Source organism: Bactrocera tryoni, unplaced genomic scaffold (genome assembly GCF_016617805.1).
Source record: "Bactrocera tryoni isolate S06 unplaced genomic scaffold, CSIRO_BtryS06_freeze2 scaffold_25, whole genome shotgun sequence".
NCBI classification, from domain to species: Eukaryota; Metazoa; Arthropoda; class Insecta; order Diptera; family Tephritidae; genus Bactrocera; species Bactrocera tryoni.
Window position 1 is genome coordinate 27,591,905 of NW_024395977.1, and position 24,290 is coordinate 27,616,194.

At 39.8% G+C, this 24,290-nt stretch overlaps 1 protein-coding gene across 2 annotated transcripts in view; it reads left to right on the top strand.

Moving 5' to 3' along the window:
• LOC120780393 (protein zntC) overlaps nt 1-24,290 on the top strand; it is a 160,142-nt gene that overhangs the window by 87,604 nt on the left and 48,248 nt on the right. For both annotated transcript variants that reach the window (XM_040112679.1, XM_040112680.1), the window contains exon 2: nt 5,066-6,483. In XM_040112679.1, the coding sequence (XP_039968613.1) occupies nt 5,088-6,483 (1,396 nt within the window). In that variant the 5' untranslated portion in view covers nt 5,066-5,087. The remainder of the gene's footprint in view (nt 1-5,065; nt 6,484-24,290) is intronic.

A 24,290-nucleotide genomic window follows, 5' to 3' on the forward strand; every position in this document is an offset into this window, starting at 1 on the left:
GCGGGGATACCAAATTCAGACATCGCTGCATAAAAGCAGCTTCTTTTTGTGCCGTCAAAAGCAGCTTTGAAATCGACAAAAATGTAATGTTTTGCACAGATTCTTCCATGCTCGGCTGTTGATTTTCCAGGTCTAAAGCCACACTAATAAGGTCCAATCAATTTGATGACGGTGGGCTTTAATCTTTCACACAACACGCTCTATAGAACCTAATATGCGATGTTTAGGAGACTCATCCTACAGTAGTTGGCACAGATTGTTGATTTGGTCTGCCCACTTAATTTCCAATCGTTGGGCATGCTTTCGTCCGACCATATTTTACAAAGAAGCTAATGCATGCTCATTATCAGTTCTTCGCCGCCGTGTTTGAATAGCTCGGCCGGCAATCCATCGGCCACCGTCTTTTTGCTGTTCTGAAGGCGAGTAATTACTATTCGAACTTTTTCATTTTCGGGCAGTGGAATGTCTATTCGATCGTCATCGATTGGGGAATCGGGGCGCCTTATCCTGGCGTTATGCTATCACTGCCATTCAGCAGGCTAAGAGTGTTCCCTCCTAGATCACCTCTGGGGATTCGACAAGAGTATGCGCCGGCCTTGATTCCTTCTGTTAGTCGCCGCATCTTTTCGTAGAATTTTCGAGCATTACCCCTGTCGGCCAGTTTGTTATGCTTTTTCCCTCTCACTTTTTTGTCCGCAAATGCGACTCATTTTTCTCTTCAACTCTCGTTGGTTATCGCATCCCGCACGTGCTGTGGTAGATCGTGACGTTGCGAGGTATGCATTCTGTTTTCGCTCTTCTTCGTACCAGCTGTTTGTTTGCATTTTCTGAAAACCAATGATCTCTTTTGCAGCTTTTCGTAAGGAGCTTGAAATGCCTCCCACAGTTCGTTTATTCCGAGTTGCTGATGAGTGCTCTCAAAGAGCAGGAGTGTAAGTCGAGTAGAAAACCTGCCGGCTGTCTGTTTTGATTGCAGCTTTTCGACGTCGAACCTGCCTTGTGTTTGTTGACGAGCGTTTTTTGCTGCAGAGAGGCGGGTGGGGTGCGAATCTTGGCTGCTAACAGATAGTGGTCCGAGTCGATGTTAGGACTTTTGAGCGTACGCACGTCTAAAATACTGTAGACGTGTCTTCCATCTATCACAACATGACGATCTGGTTGGTAGCTTTTCGAAACAGACAGGTAGCTTGGTGAATTTTTCAATACTCGAATCTAGTACTACAGATAACCATATTTCGTACCCCGGTGAAGTCGATCAGCCTTAACCCATTTGGGGTGTTTCCTCATGAAGGCTGAATTTACCGTCAAAAAAGCCTTCCTGCCGTTAAAGTCGCCAAGCACGATTTTGACATCGTGGCCGTGGCAGCTCCCATAGAGACGCTCCAAGCGCTCATAGAAGGCATCTTTGGTCACATCGTCCTTCTCTTCTGTCAGACGTTCATTCACCGGGGTGAATGCCAGGGCTCAGTGACGGAGTGTCTCTCCCACCACGAATCCCTCACCGAATTCGCGCTCCTTTATATGGCCACTGTAGTAACTGCAACAAAGATCTACTCGCCTCAGTCATAGTCCTGTCCATCGCATTTCTTGGACGTTAGTTATGTCAGCCTTCAGTCTAACGAAGACATCAACCAGCTGGGCAGTGGAACCTTCCCAATTAAGGGACCGGACATTCCAGGTGTATGTCTTCAAATCGTAATCCTTAATTCGTGCCATGGTCGTCATCAAAAGGGATGTCTCTCATCCGAGGCTGTTTAAACTTTTTCTTTGGAGGAGTTTTTTACGTGACGGGTCCCAAACCCGCTGCTTGAATCATATCTAAAATAATCGTTTCTGGCCACTCCAAAGTGAATGGCATTCAGAAAACTTTCCTCACTTGCGTGAACTTCTGATCCGTGGTAAAGTTTGCCAAACTTAAAAGATCAGAAAGTTTGGCAGTTTTAAATTAATATCAGGACGTTTTCTTCAAAGAAGGAGAAAATTTGCTTTCTACTACGGAAATTAAACATAGAATAATAAAGAAAATCGTCACTCCAATTTTCATTCGACTTTATAGATATCCAGTAGTACATCGCGCAGAGGTAGATCGGTAGCGCAAGAAAAAGTGTACCTACTAATAGTCCCTATAATTGGCTAATATGGGTTGTACCCAAAAAGCCTGATAAAAATGGAAAACCACAATGGTTTGTAGTTATTGATTATCGCAAACTTCATGAGCAATCCGTCAATGATATGTTTCCAATTCCAAATATGCAGGACATATGCATTTGACAAATTGGGAAAATGTTGCTAGTTTAGCACCGTCGATCTGGCGAAAGGATTTCATCAAATTGAGGTACACCCTAATGATAGAGCCAAAACTGTTTTTTAAACGGCGGATGGTCATTATGAAATCGCAAGAAAGCCTTTTGGTCTCAAAACAGCACCTGTAACATTCCACAGGCTTACTAGCTATATTTTAAGAAAACACATAAACAAGATTTGTGTTGTATACTTAGATAACGTTTTAATATTCTCTACAAGCTTTGAGGGACATAAGTAATCTTTATTAAAAAGATATTCAAGAATTTACTTGGTTCTAATTTAAAAATTAGAAAAATTAAAAATTCAGTTTAACAAATGCAAATTCGCTGAATTAACAAAATTTTTAGATCATGTCGTGTCCAGAGATGGTGGATCTCTAAAGATAAAATCTTTTGAAAACGGCCAACTAGTAATAAAAAAAAACTAAATTTATACGGGACTACACAAAAGTAGCTTATCCTATGGTGAAATTCTTAAAAAAAATAGTATTTTAGATTTTTAAAATATTGATTTCTTAAACTCGTTTAATAATTTGAAAAAAAAAACTTATAACCAGTGAACCTATCTTGCAATCACCAGATTTCAATAAAGAATTCATACTAGCCACCGATACTTCGTAATTTGCTGTTGGTTCTGTTTTTGGTCAAAATAGTCGCCCAATGTGATACGATTCTCGAACCTTGCCGGATCCGGAAATTCATTACTGTAAGAATAAGAAATAGTTGTGTATGCCGTTGGGAACTCTTATGTTTAAGATATGTGTATGTAATGTCGGTATGTACAGTAGATTAGTATTACGATATGTGTATGTACTCTAGGGTGTGCCATTTTGAGGCAAGGTTGCAAGGTTGCCTCAAAATGGCACACCCTAATGTACTCTGCATGTGGTGCATACATGAATTAAAGTATGTGCACGAAAAAAATTGGTGGAACGTATAACGTTATAAAACTTATGTTTATTATTCAATTTCAGAAATATTTATACAAGTTATAGTTTTTATGTAGATTTATTCGAATTAAAGATATAATATTCAGGATATTTATTATAAGCGAATAATCGTAATTTAGACTTAACATCCTTCATAAGCGCTTGCACAGAATCCTTATTGAAGTCTTTACTGATGTTTCGCCACTTATTCATAAATTGCCTCTCATTTTTCACTGTATATTGTGTCTTTAACAGTTTCGCTTTAATAATGGCCCAATAAATCTCAATCGTCTTGGTACCGCTTTAAAGCCGCTTTAAAGCCAGTTTTCCGTAATGACATGTCGCAAGATCAGGCCAAAAGAGTACTATAAATTTCCTGATTTATTGTTCCATAGCCCATAAAAGGTTCCCTATTAAAGCGACACTGGCAAATGGCCTAGAAATTTTTTTAAAAATTTGTCAAGATTTTTATTTTAAAATTTATCAGAAACTCTTTCTCTTTTGTTTGATGTGTAAAATTGTCGCACTCGAATTTTTTTAAAGTCCGCTTTTACATAGGATTCATCGTCCCTTACAACGCAGTTAAAATTAGGCATGAACTTTTCATATAATTGTCGAGCACGTCGTTTTGCCAAAACATGTTGGTTGTCATTGCGGTTTGGTGCTGCATTCACTTTGAAGGAACGTAATCCATTTCGTTTGCATACTTTCTGAACATATGAAGGGACATTTGCACTTTTTTGGCAACATCTCGTACTGAAAGTCCAGGATTTCGTTTCAAATAGGTGAACACTTTTTTTTTGCTATAAGTGGAGATTGATTGATTGTTTGTTTTCTACCATTACCGGCTTTTCTATTCAATGATAAAGAGTCACTGTATCTCTTAAGTACGAAAGATACCGAAGATTTTGCAATTTTTAATTTTTTGGCGATGTCGCTGTGAGACATGCCTGGATTTTCCAGCTTTTTGCGCAAAACCGATTCGCGAACGTGAATATTCATTGCTAACAAATTTTACACTACCTATATTTTTGTAAAAAATATAATGCAATTATATACATAAATAGTGTAGCAAACTTTTCGTGTAAATTTGAATTTTGATTTTACCGTTAGAAATTTCTAGGCTGTGCGGCTTTCTATGTGACCAGTTTTTTTCGTGCACATACTTAAGGATAAGAAAATCTATAAATAAAGGAGCTCTGGGCAACCAGAGCGGAGTACTGTTTAAATCCGAAACCTTCGCGTTGTTATTAATCGCAGGGTATAGTCTGTGAAACATTATTTGGTCGAAAGTTCGTAATATAAACATAAGTCTTTAACTTGGTAACATAATATTAAGGAGCCTAATATGAAGCTACAAAGATAGAAAAATCGACTACCGTCAATTCTTCAGGGTCAGTAGATAAAGCTTGGCGTAGCGCGTTAGAAGAAAATTTAAAATATCGCGTGTTTTACTTCCAAGTGCTGCAAAAAATAGAAAAATTACTTCGAGAAATGCATCACCTTTAAAACACATATCAGTTTTTTTGTTTCAGATGATCCGGTAACGAGTTATATATAACGAGTTTTTTCCAAGGCGCTTCTGGAGATTCACCGTCACAAGCTTATTTAATAAAATTTTTCATTGAAAATATTTTCTAATATACTTCAAAAGTTGTATAATAATATGTCATTAAATTTAATAAAATTATATTTCATGTCGCCGCAAAAAAACACACAAATATATCCTTTTATTGCCTTTAAAACCTTACAGCCCCAACACCCAAAAAAAAAAAAAACTATATATATTATTATTACTTATTTATTTAATTATATTTTCAATTTCGATTGCAGGTAATTCCCGTTCATATTCATAATGAATGAATCCCAGGTAAATAATTTCCTACGTTGTCTGCTGCATATCGATGACCTTAATTATTTGGCATTGCATGCACACGCCACCGTTAGAAGTGCTTTGAATTCCAGTGAGACACAGCATTCACAATCATCCCAAAGTATTAACCCTGATCCGACCGATCATGATTATGATGAATCAAGTAGTTACGATGTCTTAGTCGCTAAAGTTACAGCCATGGTGGTACTTTTCTGCGCGAGTACGTTATGCGGCAGTATTCCTTTTGCACTCAATAAATTTTTTCATTGGACAGAGGAACATACCAATGCCCGCTCAGCAACAGTTGTTAAATGTTTGTTATATTTTGGCGGAGGCGTGTTGTTAGCCACAACATTCCTGCATCTTTTGCCCGAAGTACAGGAGGCAGTCGAGCAATTGCAGGAGTGCGATATAATTCCCGATTTGGAGTTTAGTCTAGCGGAATTGCTTATGTGTATCGGTTTCTTTCTCATGTACTTAATAGAGGAAGTTTTACACACATATATACACCAACATATGCGTCTGATGGGCAGTGATGCTGGTGCCGGTGCAGCTTTCGAACGTGGACGTAGCATACGCAACAGTTATTTAGTGACGGGTAAAACAGCTGCCAATGAATCAACAGAGGAAGGTGTTCATAATGAGGATACCCAAATAGGCCTTACGAGCACTTCCAACTCTCCGAGTGTCTCAGAAATTAATGTTGGAAACATTGTAAGTGTACCAACCCTTTCAATTCAAAACTTGATAGCCAATGATGTAGAGAATCAAAAGTACAACAAGCAAGCTCATAATAAGGAGCCACAGAAATATGAACCTCAACAAACACACTACCATCACCACCACCACCATCATGACCATCAACATCAACCCAGCCAAGACCAAGCTCTTGGTCATTCACATGTGCCGATTGGCAATGCTAGCGATAGTAAAGATGCGATCACATCGTCTTTACGAGGGCTATTCATAGTGTTAGCGCTATCGTTGCATGAACTATTTGAAGGTATGGCCATTGGTTTAGAAAGCAATGCATCGGATGTATGGTTTATGTTTGGTGCTGTATCCGCGCATAAACTGGTGCTGGCGTTCTGCGTTGGCGTCGAGTTAATTGTAGCACGCACTCGTTTTGTGCTCTGTGCAGTATATGTGTTGACATTTGCTATAGTAAGTCCGATTGGAATCGGTATTGGCATATTGATCAGCCATAGCGATGGTATTACATCACCTAACATACCCTCAGCCATATTGCAGGGATTAGCTTGTGGCACACTATTATATGTGGTGTTTTTCGAAATTTTGTCGAAAAATCATTCCGGCCTGGTTGCTTACTTCTCGTTGTTGGTGGGATTTCTAATCATGTTCGGGCTACAACAATTGGGTAAGTAGGATGTTAAGTCGGATTGTATTAAAATATTCATATATAGAGCCAAGTTCATAAATTCGTCTTTTATTTGGTCTTTTAAGAACATAATTTTTTATATAATTCATAAAACCAATTTGATTTTTGACAAGAGCTTAAAAAATTTATGGTAATAAAAGAGATAATATATTATTTTATGGCATATACCATATGGTATGTATGTATGTAGATGACCGTGGATGTCAATCCCCGAATATTCTGACAAAATCCGACTAATTTTAATACAAATGCCAGCCATATTACATACTTGACTAGACATATAGTTAATAGTTTCCAAATGGATGACGATTTCCTTAAACTGTTTATCTTAGCGTCAGTACAAACCAGCAGAAGAAATGCTGTTTTTTTAAATTCAAACATACTTCCATTGATGCATTTTTATGCTTCTGCAAAATTAGGGTCCTTCAAATCTATGGCACATGAATATATGCTAGTAAAATTGACCTATGCTACTACCAAAGTACACGTGCGAGTACAAATGTAAGAACCCTATATATGCATGTATATAAATTACTTTGGAAAGCTGAGACTGATTTACCTGTTTATCTGTATATAAATATTCGAACTATCTATCTATTTTGCACACATCCTTTTCTCTCCAAGAAGCTGCTTATATGTCGGAACCGCCGATATCGGACCACTATGGCATATACAAGTAGCTGCTGCACAAAGTGACCGATCAAAGTTCTTATAAGAATCTTTTGTATTTCTGAATCCCAAAGAGTTTAATAGAATTTACACTTCCAAAATGGCCTCAGTTTGTCCACAATTGTATGTATTGCCTATATTACAAGCAAATATAGCACAAACTAGAAATCTTGATACAATCGTTAGCAGTTTGCAACGATCTTAGCCCATTCCCCTAATTTATTTAAGTATATTTCTCTTTATACATATGCTGATTTAGCATTAATGGTAATTGTTTACTGTAACTATGCTGATAAAAGATTAACAGAATGATAATATGAATGTTAATGTACAAAGTGTGCGGAGTAAATATAAGTAAAACAACTGCACTGATCATCAGTTAAAATTAGTTTATCAAATATTTTCAAATTTACAAAAAAATACAGTTTATTTTATAATCAAGTTTACGAGTCAAATGTAGTAATCGTAATTTCATTCCGCTATCTCCAGTAATCGCTATTTCATTTTCCCCTCTTTCTTTCCGAAGCTCTGCTTGGAGAGTAGGAGTTTAAGTGTGAGCTTTCTTACAAATGCTGTATTTTTTTACTTGCATGGCTTGTACATGTACCTGAACGCATATGTGATAACACATATCACCGGACATCCCTACCAAGTTCAGCCAAATTCGGTAGGTAACATTACCCTTGCATTCCCATGTCACAGCGTAAAAATGGAAATCGTACAACAAACACTTCAAGTTTACTTTTTGTGAAAATGCCAGTCAGTTTGTTTGATATAAGTATAATTAAAATTCGGAGAGAATAATTTCATGATAATACTGTGTCTGTATATTAAAATTGTTTGGAATCGGGTCATATACCTAATAAAAAGATTTTAAAACTTCCGGCTGACTTTATGCCTTATATATCGGCCAATATGTGAGTTATCCTAATAAAATTGAGTGAGGGTGCTTTTCAAATAATGGCGCATCTTTATGCTTAAAATGGATAAAATGGGTCCATATAACTAATATCAGAACTTTGAAACATCCGTTTGACTTTAGTCATTATATTGTATATTGGTGATGGTATCTGAGGTATCTTATTGAAATTTAGAACTTATTCTGTTAATGATATGTTAGGTTAGTTGGCTAATTTATTCAGTCCTTTGTGAAGCCAAATGAAAGAACTCCTGTGGCTAGATATTAGCGGTAAAGCGCACTGAACCTTTCTCAAATCTGCTTAAGTGTTGTATGTCTATTTTTGCTATATCACCTGGAGGTATAGGTGTTTTTGCCTTGTTCTGGCGAAAGCAATTTCCCTCGAGAAGAAAGTGTTCAGATGCTTCTATCTCATCTTCTTCCAAATAGCTGATGCAATTGACACCCAGTAAGATGTTTAATCTCACTGCATGAAACCCGATGGGAAAGTGTCCAGTTTAAACTTCTATAAGCATTGAAAGGTAAATCTTTTTAAGAGCAGAGAACTTCCTTGACCTCTTCCGATTTACCCCAGACCAGAAAGATCTTACTACTGCAGAGTTGGTGGTAATTGAAGAGCTGCTCTGAGGCCCAACGGTTCAATAGCAAACAACAGGAATCCAACGGTGCTCCTACCCGTTCCCATTCTGCAGTTATAGAGACTGTGGTTCCTGTCCTAGTAAGCTGATAAGCCTTACAGTTTCCTGCAACGGCGCTGTGGCTAGACTCCAAAACCAGTTTGAGCTCTCTAGGCTCTAGGACTTTAGACACCCTTTCACCAGTCATGGGCGCACAGTCAGCGAACTCAAAGCCAATATTGCTGCCCTACTATCGGTGTTAATAGTCACCACTCTGAAGGAGGCTGCGCTGCGGAGTTGTAGATCTACTGCTACCTTTATGGTAGCTTCCTCCACTTGGAAAACGCTGCTGTAGTCAGGAAGCCTAAAACTGCATATTTTGCTTCGTTGAGGTACCCTTCGGTTATCTAGCAGATGGTATTTAGGAATTTTTCTTTTACCATAAAAACGGCATCGTCAGCGAAGGATATCACCCGAAAGCCTTCTTCCTCGGGTTCTTTAAGTAGGTCGTTAACTACTAAGATCCAAAGCAATGGGGAAAGGCTCCCTTTTAACCTTTCGGGATATCTTTACACTGGCTCGTTCCGGCACGACTGTTCTTTCGAAAAGAAGACTGTAAAAAGTAATTTCGATTCCACCTCAAACTATTTCAAAATCTTTAACCACCGCCTCGGGCCGCATATTCTTTGTGCATGAAGGTTCCCTCAAACCATAACGCTAAATCGTGCAAAGCTTTGTCGACCGACCTGCTGGGCCCTTAACAGTTTACCTCTCGGTATTTTGCTCCAAATATACAGATCCATGAGTTTCACCAACGTTTTCAACAGATCCGAAGGTAACCTTTGGCCTTAAAGTCCTTGGCATCGACGGAGGGCTCTTTCCGGCCTTCGGTACAAACGCAACCTTACCCAGTCTCTAGGACTTCGGCACATAGTCTAATCTAACGCCATTCGCGTAGATGGGGCCCAGCCAACTGCATGACACCTCAATCTCCCGTTGGAATTGCGTCGCTATGATGCCATCATGGCCTGGGAACTCGAAAGCTTACAAAGAGTTCAGGGCCAAATTCAGGTGATGTTTATCGAAACTGTCAAAGAAAGCTGTACAGTCTTCTTGGAGCTCTCTCAGTGGCACTTCTTCAGCGAAATGGTTCAACGAAAAGTGAACATCCTGGAGTAGTTTCAACGATTTCTCATTGCTCGCGGTATTACCAGTATCTTCATTTCTCAGATACACCATTGGAGTAGGTATTTTTACTAGATTGCGTGAGACTGGTGACAGCCCTCTACACTTCTGCTAAAGGCTCTCAAAGAAGCTTTTTTGACTTTCTTTAACTCGGACTTGTATACAACCAGCAACAACCAGATCGTGGCCTTATCGGACGCGGTAGGAAGAGCCGATCTGAGCTTTCTGTAATACATGTCGAAATTAGTATTCATGAAGTTTCTTTAAATTCTGCACTCTAGGCGCTTCGCGCAAGACAAAACTAATGTATATATGACCAGAGAAGATGGTCGGTTAGAACCCTCAAATACGGGGTAGCTTCCAATATAACAGAGAGATTTTTACTGTTCTGGCTTCTAGTGACGACATCTTCGTTGCTGAAATTGGGTAAAATAAAAACATTAAAGTCGTTTCTGGCCAACAAACAAGTTCTGGTTGTACTTTTATTACTTACCATTTAGAGCTTGTGGCTCTTTGTTCTTAATCCAGAGGTGCCATTGCTGCTTAGCCATGCCTCTTGGTTAAGGACACCGTCGGCTTCGTCCGATCCTAGATGAAGCAGGAGGGCGACGCAGACCGCTTTGCATGCCGGAGGATCATCATTCTCCAAACTCTTCTGCCATAGTGTGAGTTCCACGGCATCTTCTTTTCCGACCAAATCCTCTTTGAACAAACGCTCGATACTGAAAATGGATCTAATGAATGAGGGTTCACCCCCTATGCTCACCGCTTCGGAGAGGAAAGAGTCGATATCTATTATATTGGATTTTTCTTTCTTTCTTTCCATCCGACCCCACTGGTGGCAGCGGTCGTCTGTCTGGCTTCCTTCGGAAGTGTATTAAGGACTGTCTCTTGATGCCAGAGCGCATGGCCTCTTTGCGACACCAAAAGCAACGAGGAACTCTTTGCTTAAGAATATCAGTGCTCGCCGATATCTCCCCTTAGTTCTCTCCAATCTTATCACCTTCTAATCTTGGGTAAGAGGAGAAAGATTACAAACTTCCGATTATTTGTTGGCACACTTTATTAATTTGTGCAATCCGCTGTGTCATCCGGCACTGTCATACATCAGCGGTGACCTAAGATTTCCCCTGATCGCCTTCACGTAAACAGTTGAATTAGCAGTCGTTATCCGCTTCTATTCCTTTCTCTCTCTTGTTGCGGTCGTACACACCAAGTTGCACTGAACTGGCGAGTATAGTGGTGCCGCACCGACCAGTGGCTTCTTCCCGAGGGAGGGTTCCCACCTCTTGCAACCTCTGCCGCTTCACCGAAGGTTGGGACTCGTTTGATCCCGCTTTTCCCCAAGCCACTTTTCACTCTTTTGGCCCACTCAAGAGTGCTAACATTCTGCTCAGACTCCCGCTCAATCTACTTGCCAACACAGTTTTTTAGCTGTCGAATTCGTAACGAGGCCCTTAACATTAGCTGGGGACCCTGTACCCAGATGGACTTAGCAGAGGTTCCTCTACTAGTGCTGGCGAATCTGCCTCGCACTACAGTTCTACCCTATCTGTCGGCAGACTTCTACGAACGTACCGCCTCTCCCTTTTCGGTGGACGGGTTTTTCGCCTCGAGTGATGTCGTTTCAGTCGAGAGACTGTCCATTGAGGTCGATTTTGACCTACCTTCTCCGTCGTCCTTAATTAACTGTTTTTCTCGTTGTTGTTCATATTGTAAGGGTCCCCTTTACTTAGGCTTTGGTCCAAACCACATATCCAACTCGGTATAAGAGAACTGTGGGACGGCATTTCAAGCTCCTTACGTACAACTGCAACCGAAACTATTGGTTTTCGGAAAATGCAAAAGAACAAGTTGAAGAAGGAAGCGACACGCATATGCAGACAAAAAAACGAGAGGCCGAAATGTGTGAGTACAAAGACCTCGAACAGCCAGCCAACAGGGTAATGCCCGAAAAGATGCAGCGACTAATAGAAGATTTCAAGACCGGAGCGTACTTTTGCAGAACTAAAATTATGGAGGGAACACTGCTGAATGGCAGTGAAGGCATAACATCAGAAGATGGTGAACCCAGTTCCCCAATCGATGACGATAGATCAGATGTTGTATTGCCCGACTATGAAGAAGTTCGAATAGCAATTACACGTCTGAAGAACAAAAAAGCGGCAGGGGCCGGCCGAGCTGTTTAAACACGTTGGCGAAGAACTGATAAGGAGCATGCATCAGCTTGTTTGAAGAATATGGTCGGACGAAACCATGCCCAATGAATGGAATATTGGGAAAAGAGAGGCTCCACAATCTGCGTGAACTACCATGGAATAAGTCTCCTCTACATCGCATATAAGGTTCTATCGAGTGTACTATGTGAAAGATTAAAGCGATGTAATTCGATATAAATTTCTCTAGCAGTCTGAATTTGAAAACGGGATGAAAAAGTTGCAAACAAGTCAAGTTTTATAGATATTTGAAAAAATTTTAACGAATCGTATTACCCAGAAATGAAAAACATATCAATTAAATGTTAATAATTTTTCCCCTCTACGTACATATATATGTAACAAATTTCCTCGGATTTAAAATTTTTTTGTTCCAAATAAATAAAATTTCCTCAAGTCATTTGAAAAATATTATTTTAATAAGGAACTGTCATAAAGCGGGATTAGGTATGTTTTTTATACTCTCGCAACAATGTTGCTAACGAGAGTATTATAGTTTTGTTCACATAACGGTTGTTTGTAAGTCCTAAAACTAAAAGAGTCAGATATAGGGTTATATATACCAAAGTGATCAGGGCGACGAGTAGAGTCGAAATCCGGATGTCTGTCTGTCCGTCTGTCCGTCCGTCCGTCCGTCCGTGCAAGCTGTAACTTGAGTAAAAATTGAGATTTCATGATGAAACTTGGTACACATATTCCTTGGCTTCATAAGAAGGTTAAGTTCGAAGATGGGCAAAATCGGCTCAATCCCACGCCCACAAAATGGCGGAAACCGAAAACCTATAAAGTGTCATAACTAAGCCATAAATAAAGATATTAAAGTGAAATTTGGCACAAAGGATCGTATTAGGGAGGGGCATATTTGGACGTAATTGTTTTGGAAAAGTGGGTGTGGCCCCGCCCCCTACTAAGTTTTTTGTACATATCTCGGAAACTACTATAGCTCTGTCAACCAAAGTCTACAAAGTCGTTTTCTTCAGGCATTTCCATATACAGTTCAAAAATGGAAGAAATCGGATAATAACCACGCCCACCTCCCATACAGAGGTTATGTTCAAAATCACTAAAAGTGCGTTAACCGACTAACAAAAAACGTCAGAAACACTAAATTTTACGGAAGAAGTGGCAGAAGGAAGCTGCACCCAGCCTTTTTTTAAAAATTGAAAATGGGCTTGGCGCCACCCACTTATGGACCAAGAACCATATCTCAGGAGCTACTAGACCGATTTCAATGAAATTCGGTATATAATATTTTCTTAACACCCTGATGACATGTACGAAATATGGGTGAAATCGGTTCACAACCACGCCTTCTCCCAATATAAAGCTGTTTTGAATTCCATCTGATGCCTTCTCTGTATAATACGAGTATAAACATTAGGAACCAATGATGATAGCGGAATAAAACTTTCCAAAAATACGGTATTTGAAAAATATGTAAATGACGTATTATGAAATCTCGATTATCACTTTACCATGCGAGAGTATAAAATGTTCGGTGACACCCGAACTTAGCCCTTCCTTACTTGTTGCCCTATATTTTTAGTATATACAAGTATATCGAAATTCATTTTTTTTTTCTTTTTTTCAATATTTCATAATTTATTGGATCTGCTTGGTAAATCCTAACAATAAGTATTCAAAACTTAAATCTATTTAAAACTAAAGAAGCTCAAGAATATGGTTGAGCTTTTTTGGTTGAACGTTGCTCTGTAGTAGGCTGGTAGATTACTTATTTTTAAACGTAATTGATTGCAGGAATTTGCCAATGGGTTTGGATGTTCGCGAAGTTTAAAAATATATCTCATTCTGCTGTCCTCTATCTCCTTCTTTAAATTATTTTTATTTTTATTTAACATTCGTTATGTCTATTTAATATATATTTATACGTGTAATGACCAAAGGTTTCGATAAAATCTTGCAAGCGGTCGCACATATGTAAGTATGTATGCTCATACGTACTTCTTCTTCTTCTTTACTGGCGTAGACCAGGAGTGGGCATATTAGCCCTCAGTGGCGGTTTGCCCGTTCGGGCGCGAGCGCACATTTTGAGGGCTAGATGAGGGGATCATCGCGGGCAAACATGAAGAGGGAAGTGAGAGCAACGTATCTTACCACTCCATATTTACAAATGAGAGCGAGTTAAGAAAAGTGTGTTACTTATCACATTTTTGTACCGAATACATAAATTATCAACTGGTAACCTAAACAAACAATAACAATAGTCTCGCCTAGCATCATAAATGTAACAAACAAAATGCATGTGCGAAAATGTAAACTGCACCAAACTATCTCATTAGCAAGTAAGCAAACATTGTAAATGCACTAACAATACAACAAACCAAATGTATCTAAACAAACAATATATCTGTAAACAAAGCTAAACAAATAATATAATCTGTATCTAACAAAATATCAACTAGTAATAAGTAAACATACTTCTTCTTCTTAATTGGCGTAGAAACCGCTTAAGCGATTATAGCCGAGTTAACAACAGCGCGCCAGTCGTTCTTCTTTTCGCTACGTGGCGCCAATTGGATATTCCAAGCGAAGCCAGGTCCCTCTCCACTTGGTTCTTCCAACGGAGTGGAGGTCTTCCTCTTCCTCTGCTTCCCCCGGCGGGTACTGCGTCGAATATTTTCAGAGCTGGAGTGTTTTCGTCCATCCGGACAACATGACCTAGCCAGCGTAGCCGCTGTCTTTTAATTCGCTGAACTATGTCAATGTCGTCGTACATCTCGAACAGCTCATCGTTCCATCGAATGCGGTATTCGCCGTGGCCAACGCGCAAAGGACCATAAATCTTTCGCAGAACTTTTCTCTCGAAAACTCGCAACGTCGTTTCATCCGTTGTTGACATCGTCCAAGACTCTGCACCATACAGCAGGACGGGAATTATGAGTGACTTATAGAGTTTGGTTTTTGTTTGTCGAGAGAGGACTTTGCTTCTCAATTGCCTACTCAGTCCGAAGTAACACCTGTTGGCAAGAGTTATCCTGCGTTGGATTTCTAGGCTGACATTGTTGGTGGTGTTTACGCTGGTTCCAAGATAGACGAAATTATCTGCGACTTCAAAGTTATGACTGTCAACAGTGACGTGAGTGCCAAGTCGCGAGTGCGACGACTGTTTGTTTGATGACAGGAGATATTTCGTTTTGCCCTCGTTCACTGCCAGACCCATTTTCTGTGCTTCCTTATCCAGCCTGGAGAAAACAGAACTAACGGCGCGGGTGTTGAGGCCGATGATATCAATATCATCGGCATACGCCAGCAGCTGTACACTCTTATAGAAGATGGTACCTTCTCTATTTAGTTCTGCGGCTCGAACTATTTTCTCCAAAAGCAGGTTGAAAAAGTCGCACGATAAGGAATCGCCTTGTCTGAAACCTCGTTTGGTATCGAACGGCTCGGAGAGGTCCTTCCCGATCCTGACGGAGCTTTTGGTGTTACCTAACGTCAGTTTACACATCCGTATTAGTTTTGCGGGGATACCAAATTCAGACATCGCGGCATAAAGGCAGCCCCTTTTCGTGCTGTCGAAAGCAGCTTTGAAATCGATGAACAGGTGGTGTGTGTCGATTCTCCTTTCACGGGTCTTTTCCAAGATTTGGCGCATGGTGAATATCTGGTCGGTTGTTGATTTGCCAGGTCTAAAGCCACACTGATATGGTACAATCAGTTTGTTGACGGTGGGCTTTAATCTTTCACACAATACGCTCGATAGAACCTTATTTGCGATGTTGAGGAGGCTAATCCCACGGTAGTTGGCGCAGAATGTGGGGTCTCCTTTTTTATGGATTGGGCATAGCACACTTAAATTCCAATCGTTGGGCATGCTTTCGTCCGACCATATCTTACAAAGAAGCTGATGCATGCACCTTATCAGTTCTTCGCCGCCGTGTTTGAATAGCTCGGCCGGCAATCCGTCGGCCCCTGCCGCTTTGTTGTTCTTCAGAAGGGCAATTGCTATTCTAACTTCTTCATGGTCGGGTAATGGAACGTCTGCTCCATCGTCATCGATTGGGGAATCGGGTTCTCCTTCTCCTGGTGTTGTGCGTTCACTGCCATTCAGCAGGCTGGAGAAGTGTTCCCTCCATAATTTAAGTATGCTCTGGGCATCAGTGACTAGATCACGTTTGGGGGTTCTACAGGAATACGCTCCGGTCTTGAAACCTTCCGTAAGCCGCCGCATTTTTTCGTAGAATTTTTGAGCATTACCCCTGTCGGCCAGCTTATCAAGCTCTTCGTACTCACGCATTTCAGCCTCTTTCTTCTTCTGTCTACAAATGCGTCTCGCTTCTCGCTTCTCTCTTCAACTCTCGGTATCTATCCCATCCCGCACGTGTAGTGGTCGATCGTAACGTTGCGATGTAGGCAGCCTGTTTTCTCTCCGCTGCGACACGGCACTCCTCGTCGTACCAGCTGTTCTTTTGCACTTTCCGAAAACCAATGGTTTCGGTTGCAGCTGTACGTAAGGAGTTTGAAATGCCGTCCCACAGTTCCCTTATACCGAGTTGTTAACGAGTGCTCTCAGAGAGCTGGAGTGCAAGCCGAGTAGAAAATCGTTCGGCTGTCTGTTGTGATTGCAGCTTCTCGACGTCGAACCTTCCTTGTGTTTGGTGGCGCGCGTTTTTTGCTGCACAGAGGCGAGTGCGAATCTTAGCTGCAACAAGAAAGTGGTCCGAGTCGATGATAGGACCTCGGAGCGCACGCACATCTAAAACACTGGAGACGTGTCTTCCGTCTATCACAACATGATCGATCTGGTTGGTAGTTTTTCGATCCAGAGACAGCCAGGTAGCTTGATGAATCTTCTTATGCTGGAATCTAGTACAACAGATAACCATATTTCGGGCCCCGGCGAAGTCAATCAGCCTCAACCCATGTGGGGAAGTTTCGTTGTGGAGGCTGAATTTACCGACTGTAGCTACCTTCTTTGCCCACCTTGGCGTTAAAGTCGCCAAGCACGATTTTGACATCGTGGCGGGGGCAGCTCTCATAAGCGCGCTCCAAGCGCGCCTTCTATGAGCGTCCTTCTCTTTCGTCGGGGCGCGGGCGTAAATAAGCGATATGTTGAAGAACCTCGCTTTGATGCGGATTGTGGCTAGACGTTCATTCACCGCAGTGAATGATAGTACTCGTCGACGGAGTCTCTCTCCCACCACGAATCCTACATCAAACTTGCGCTCCTTTATATGGCCACTGTAGTAAATGTCACAAAGACCTACTCGTCTCTGTCCTTGTCCCGTCCATCGCATTTCTTGGACGGCGGTGATGTCAGCCTTTGTTTTTACGAGGACATCAACCAGCTGGGCAGCGGCACCTTCCCAATTAACGGACCGGACATTCCAGGTGCATGCCCTCAATTCGTAGTCCTTATTTCGTTTGCCATGGTCGTCATCAAAAGGGGGGGTCTCATCCGAGGGCGGTTATAGCTCTTCACTGGGGGTGTTTTTTTACGTGGCGGGTCCCAAACCCAGCGCACAACCCTTGTAGGGAATGTTTCGCCTTTTTACTTTAGCTCGCTTTCGAACGGATGTTCTTAGGCTACCCAGAGGATACTTGGTCAAAGACCGGAAGTAGTGAGCTGCTTGAGCCATGTGTAAAAGAATCGTTTCTGGCCACTCCCAAGTGAATGGCGATCAGAGAACTTTCCTCACTTGCGTGAACTTCTACACATGACTCCATCCTCCATACTAAACATACTAGTTAGTATAAATAGAAGTAAAATTATTAGAATAGGCAGTAAGAAATTATGAATAAAAAAGGCCACACAAAAATAAGTGTACTGCCCAAATAAATATAATTTCTTTTACTCACAACAAACGACAGTTTGTTAACTGGGGGCTCAACCGGTCTTAAAACCATTTTTATCCTGCGGTAACGGATAAAATAAAAATTTAAAAGCAAATTCCACGGGAAGTAGGACTTCCACACACAGGGTTCTGAAAAAGCGGACAGACACCAGATTCTGAAACACTGGATAGCGGCAACCACAAAAAATAACAAAAAAAAAACAACTTCCTGAAAAAGCGGATCTAAAAAGTTCCTGAAAAATTGGAAGCAGAACGGACAAGTCTTAGACGAAAGATCATCAAGCTGGAATCTCATAAAAAGAGACAGAAGCTTTTTAATTTGAATCGTCCTTTATTCAACGCCAATCCAAATATTTATGCGCAGGAAATTGCAAGCCTCAAGGCTCAAATTGCGACCTTAACTGCATCTCTAACAGAAAACCGAGAAAGGGTGGCCACCCTAGAACATGGTCTGCAATCGAATATAAGGACTATCGAACAGCCCGATGATTGCAAGCCAAATATCCCCTACGAATCGCAGATCAACCTATAATGTCTTCAAGTCGTTACCAGACTTCACGGGCAACAGAAATCAGTACAGATCCTGAAGGAAACGTGCGTGGACGCACATGGAGAACATAAAAGAATATGCCACAACCCAAACATATTACACTGCACTCTCGATACTGCATTCAAAAATTCAAGGAGTGGCAGCCCACATATTAAGTAACCACAACACAAAGTTCAATTTTTACTCGATAATAACTCGACTGGACTACACTTATGCAGACCAGAGGCCTTTATACATCTTACTGGATGAGATGAAAAAAATAATACAAGGAAAATTTACGCTGGCAGAATTTCATTGTGAAGTCAGCAAGGCATTGAATCTTGCCCTAACTAAAATCGAGATGAACAGCTCCGATGAATCTCCAAAAATGCAACAATACGCAACTCAAGAAGCAATCAGAACACTCATACTTGGCTTGAATAGCAAGTATACCAGAGGCACCCTCTACAGCCACAATCCAAAGGACTTAGAAACCGCCTACGCAATCGCTTGCACTATAAGCCATGACAACGCGAATTGCCAATTTGATGCTATGCAGTACAACAACCAGAGACAGTACAACAACCAGAGACAATACAACAACATGCAGCATCAACCAAACAGAAGTTACCACAATGACCAACGAAGATACAAGCCAAACGTGCAAGTGCAATATACCCAAAGTGCACCACCGCAGCAGTGCCAACCAATGGACGTAGATTCCTCACGCCAATACAGAAGACCCACCAACTTCAACGCCGCACCTATACAAATCAACTATGATCGCCAAATGCAAGGATTATCTCCAAACAACCCATTTCGAAGAGACCCACAGAAGAGGCACCAAAAGCTTTCATCACGCAATTACGTCGCACCACAGAAGATGCAACGTGTAAACCAAACATATCAAGAAGAACTAGACTCTCTTGCCCCACAACAAAGAGACGATAATTACAAAACAGGCTCTGTTTTTTTAGGCGAGTGAATGAATTGCCGTGTCTGCAACGCCACTGCAGGGATACAGGCAAAGAAGTAAATATTCTTATCGACACCGGAGCAACAAACAATTATATAAGCACTAAATGTAATCTTGGTGAGTCTATTCCAACTAAACCTATTAAAGTGAAAACTCTTCATGGTTTCTCAATAACAAAATCAAAAAAAATAGTATCAGTGTTAGATAATTTGCTTACATTTTTTGAAACTGATGCATTGGAAGAATTTGATATGCTTCTAGGTGAATAGGGACTTAGAACACTAAAAGCAGAGATTAATCGTTTCGAGTACAAGCTCAGTTATAAATATAAGGCCAAGAAAGAAAGTGATACTTTGCAAAAATTAAATTATACAGTAAGCAATGAAGAATATAGATCTGAAATTGAAAAAATAATGCAACAAAATGAAGGTACTAACTCAATATTACCATTTACTACTACAGTACAAGCCACAATTAAGACGAAATCTGACGATCCTATTTGGACAAAACAATATCCGTACCCTATATCTAATAACGATTTTATTAACAAAGAAATAAATAAACTTTTAGAAAATGAAATAATCCAACCTAGTAAAAGTCCATACAATTCACCCATTTGGACAGTTGCTAAAAAAAGTACTGATGAAAAAGGGAAACCTAAACGCAGAATGGTTGTAGACTTTCAAAAGCTAAATGCTCAAACTATTACAAATAGATATCCCATACCTGATGTAGGCATGACAATACAGAATCTTGGTAAAGCAAAACAACTTTAGATTTAGAATCTGGATTTCATCAAATTCTTATTAAAGAATCTGATAGAGAAAAAACAGCTCTCAGCATAAATGGAGCCAAATATGAATTTCTTCGTATGCCTTTCGGACTGAAAAATGCTCCGTCAATTTTTCAAAGATGTATAGATGACATCTTAAGACCATATATTGGAAAATTTGTTTATGTCTATATAGACGACGTTCTCATTTACTCTTCTTCTCCTGAAGAGCATATCGAGCACATACATACGTATAATTGTATATGCACTTCATCAAGCTAACATGAAGATTTCCAATGAGAAATCACCCTTCTTTAAGGATTCCGTAAAGTATTTGGGACACATAATTAAATTTAATAAAATTACTGTTGATCCAGTAAAAATACAAACCATAAAAGATTTTCCCACGCCTACTTCACTAAAAGAACTCAGATCCTTTTTAGGTCTTGCAAGTTATTATAGAAAATTCTGTGAGAACTAAATATCTATACAGAATTTTGCCCACACAACCCATTAAGGCACACCCTATTGTTCACAACACAACGGGAAAACCACGCCACTTCTAGAAACACAAGAAGATTGAGAAACCAGACATGCAGATGAAAGGACAACAACAATGCATACGCAGCGGTAAAACCACGCCACGCAAGCAATACAGCGGGATACCACGAAGACGGAGAAATCAGACAAGCAGATAAAACAACAACAAGCATGCATACGCAGCGGTAAAACCACGCCACTGCCAGCAACATACGCCGTCCCAGCAACACACGCCATTCCAACGCAACATGTTGCGAATGTTTTAGCACGCAGCACAGGCTTGCTGGGGAGTTAGGAGATGGATGATCAGTGAGTCAGCACGGGACTGTGACAGCGTACGCACGCTTGGCATCAGACTACGCAGTGAGTTTATCCTCTGGCTAGTCTTGATACCCTGACTTGTGAACGCGTCTGTTAAGGGTGAGCTTGATAGTGAGTTTATCCTCTGACCAACTCAACCTTTAACATCGCGGTCGCTAACGCAGTCTTCCGTGATCCGGGATCTTTACGCGGCGGATCTGGACACGGCGAGTATACCTCAGCAATTTATACTTGTAAGGAGCAGGGGCAGAAAAAAGCTTCGTTGCAATTCATAAAAAATTTTGCAGCCATTGTCAAACCACTTACTACGTTTCTCAGAGGAGAAAACGGTGGCATATCAAAGACTCAAAGCGCAAAAATTAAAATTGCATTAGATGAACCTGCAATGGCAGCATTAAGTCGAATAAAAGAAGAATTGCAAGCTCAGGTTGAACTCTTCCAACCAAATTTCAACAAACCTTTCGAATTAACCACAGACGCTAGTAATTACGCGATAGGAGCTGTATTATCGCAAAATAAAAAACCCATATCATTTATTTCACGAACACTTAGCCAAACCGAACAGAATTACTCTACAAACGAAAAAGAGTTACTCGCAATTGTGTGGGCCTTACAAAAGCTTCGAAATTACTCTTATGGCATAGCAGATTTAATTATATACACCGATCATCAATCTTTAATTTTTGCCATATCGGAAAAAACCCCTAATACAAAATTAAAAAGATGGAAAAAATTCATGGAAGAATACGGCGCTAAAATCACTTACAAACCTGGTCAGCAGAACATTGTTGCTGATGAACTTTCCCGCCAACAAATTAACAACACATCTAATTCTTATAATTCCCAACATTCAGCACAAAGCTCTCCTATAAGAAAAATTAAACGTGTAAAGCAACCACTAAATTGCTTTAAAAATCAAATTATTATAAAACGATCAGACGCAAACCCCACCCAAGTATCATCCCAAAATATTTTTTCTAACAGCAGACATACAATTTTTTTTAACACTAAAACTGAGCTATTGGACAGATTAAAAAATGTAATCAAACCACAAGTTGTAAACGCTCTACAAATAGATGAACAAATATTATTTTTCGTTGAAAATGATATTATCAGTGCATTTCCCACTGTGCCTATTGTTCTAACTCATAAAACGGTTGAAGATATAACCGACATCGAAAAACAAAAACAATTCATAAATGACACACATAGACGTGCACACAGAAATTACAAAAATAACGCACAGGAAATTTCGTTAAAATATTACTGGCCAAACATACGAGACGCTTGTAAAAAAGAAGTATAAGACTGTGAAATCTGTCTCACAAACAAATACGAACGCCGACCAAACAAACAACCGATAGTAGGAGAATACATACACTTAGATTTATTCTATATGAGCGATAACATATATGTATGTACATCAGCTCAACTGACAAATACTCAAAATTTTGCCACTTCAGACAAATACCTTCAAGAAAAGATATATACAAGTATGTCGACGAGATACTTTCACAAATATACCCAAACGCAAAGTTTCTAATGACTGATAACGAATTATCATTTACAAGCCTATGTGCACAACAAATTTACAAATAGCGCACACCAAAACGCCAGCGTTTCATTCTACTACAAACGGACAAGTAGAGCGTACGCACAGCACAATAATTGAACTCGCGAAAGTTTTGGCAGACCAGCACAATTCAGCACCTGAAGAACAGATATTTGAAGCCGTTCGGCAATGCAATAAAACGACCCATTCGGTTACCAACGAGAAACCCGAGGACGTGTTCTTCAATCAAAAGGGGTATCCTGACATCCACGAACGTCTACAAGAAATCAGGAACGAGTCTTACGTTATCAGAATCGTAATCGACATATCGACGTCATATTTGTGAAGACGCACAGGCGAAATAAAAACGTGAAAAAATATGCGAAACAAATTGTTAAAGAAGACAACGGAAGGACGGTAACGACAAATAGGGAACGTGTTATTCACAAAGATAACATAAGAGTACAGGCATGTACAGAATAATTTTTTTTCTTTATTACACTACCGCATTATGCGATAACACATTTTTTGATTTAAAAAACATTGATTTAAAAAACAAAAACTATGTGCTTGTTGAAACTGACCCGGTTTACATTTACCAGAATAGTTCGTTTTTATATCACATTTCAAATTTGTTCAACATCCTTGCACCTTACGAAGAGATAATGAAATCTTCATATAATTTAGAAAACCAGCCTGAAACAATAATATTAGTAAATAAAATTTAATCTTTAAAAAATCAACTCATTCCAAATATTTACAGGCCTAAAAGATCAATTAACTTTCTTGGTTCTGCGCTAAAATTTATAACAGGTACAACAGATCATGACGATCTTATAGAAATCAAAACGTCAATTAATATGCTAATAGAAAATAATAATAAACAAAAAAGCATTAATTCGCAGTTTGAGAGAATACTTGAAACACTCGATCATAAAGCAATAAATGAGAATTTATTTATAGCAGAAATTTATAATGAATTGCAAACAATTACAAACACTATTAATTTTACGAAAAATAACAATTTTTACTCCGGCACACTTATTTTAAATGATGTGCAGGAATTAATAAACCATGAGGAGTTGGATCTTCCCCTTATTAATATATTGGAATATTCTGACATCCATATTTGTTACTTAGAACAAGCTATAGTTACAATTTACAAATATCCAATACTCGAAACTAAATGTAGACTATATAATGTATACCCTTTAGCACATAGGCATGGTAAAATAGTTTTAGATCCTAAGATAGCAAAATGTAATAATTATCAAAGAATTTCAAAATGTAAGAATTATTTCAGTAGTTTTATTTGTAAATCAGAACCCTCTGATAATTGTACTACAAAAATTTTAAACGATAAATCAGCACAATGCGAAACAATTCAGGAAAATAATGCTCCAATTCAAATTTTAGAAAACGGTTACAACTTGACAGATTATGAGCATTCTTGGTGTGACTATATCAGGCCAACAAAGACAACGACAAATCGACGGCTTATTTGAAATCGAACTGAACCGCCTACACCAACAGCAATTAGCAGAAAAGTAGCGAGGACGCTCCATTTTAACACGGAGGACAGTTAGAGCCCAATTACACGAGGCAACTTTTGTTGCGGCAACTCTTGGTTTATAGGCGAGGGGGCGACGAGGAGAGGGGAATCGCGCCGAGTTT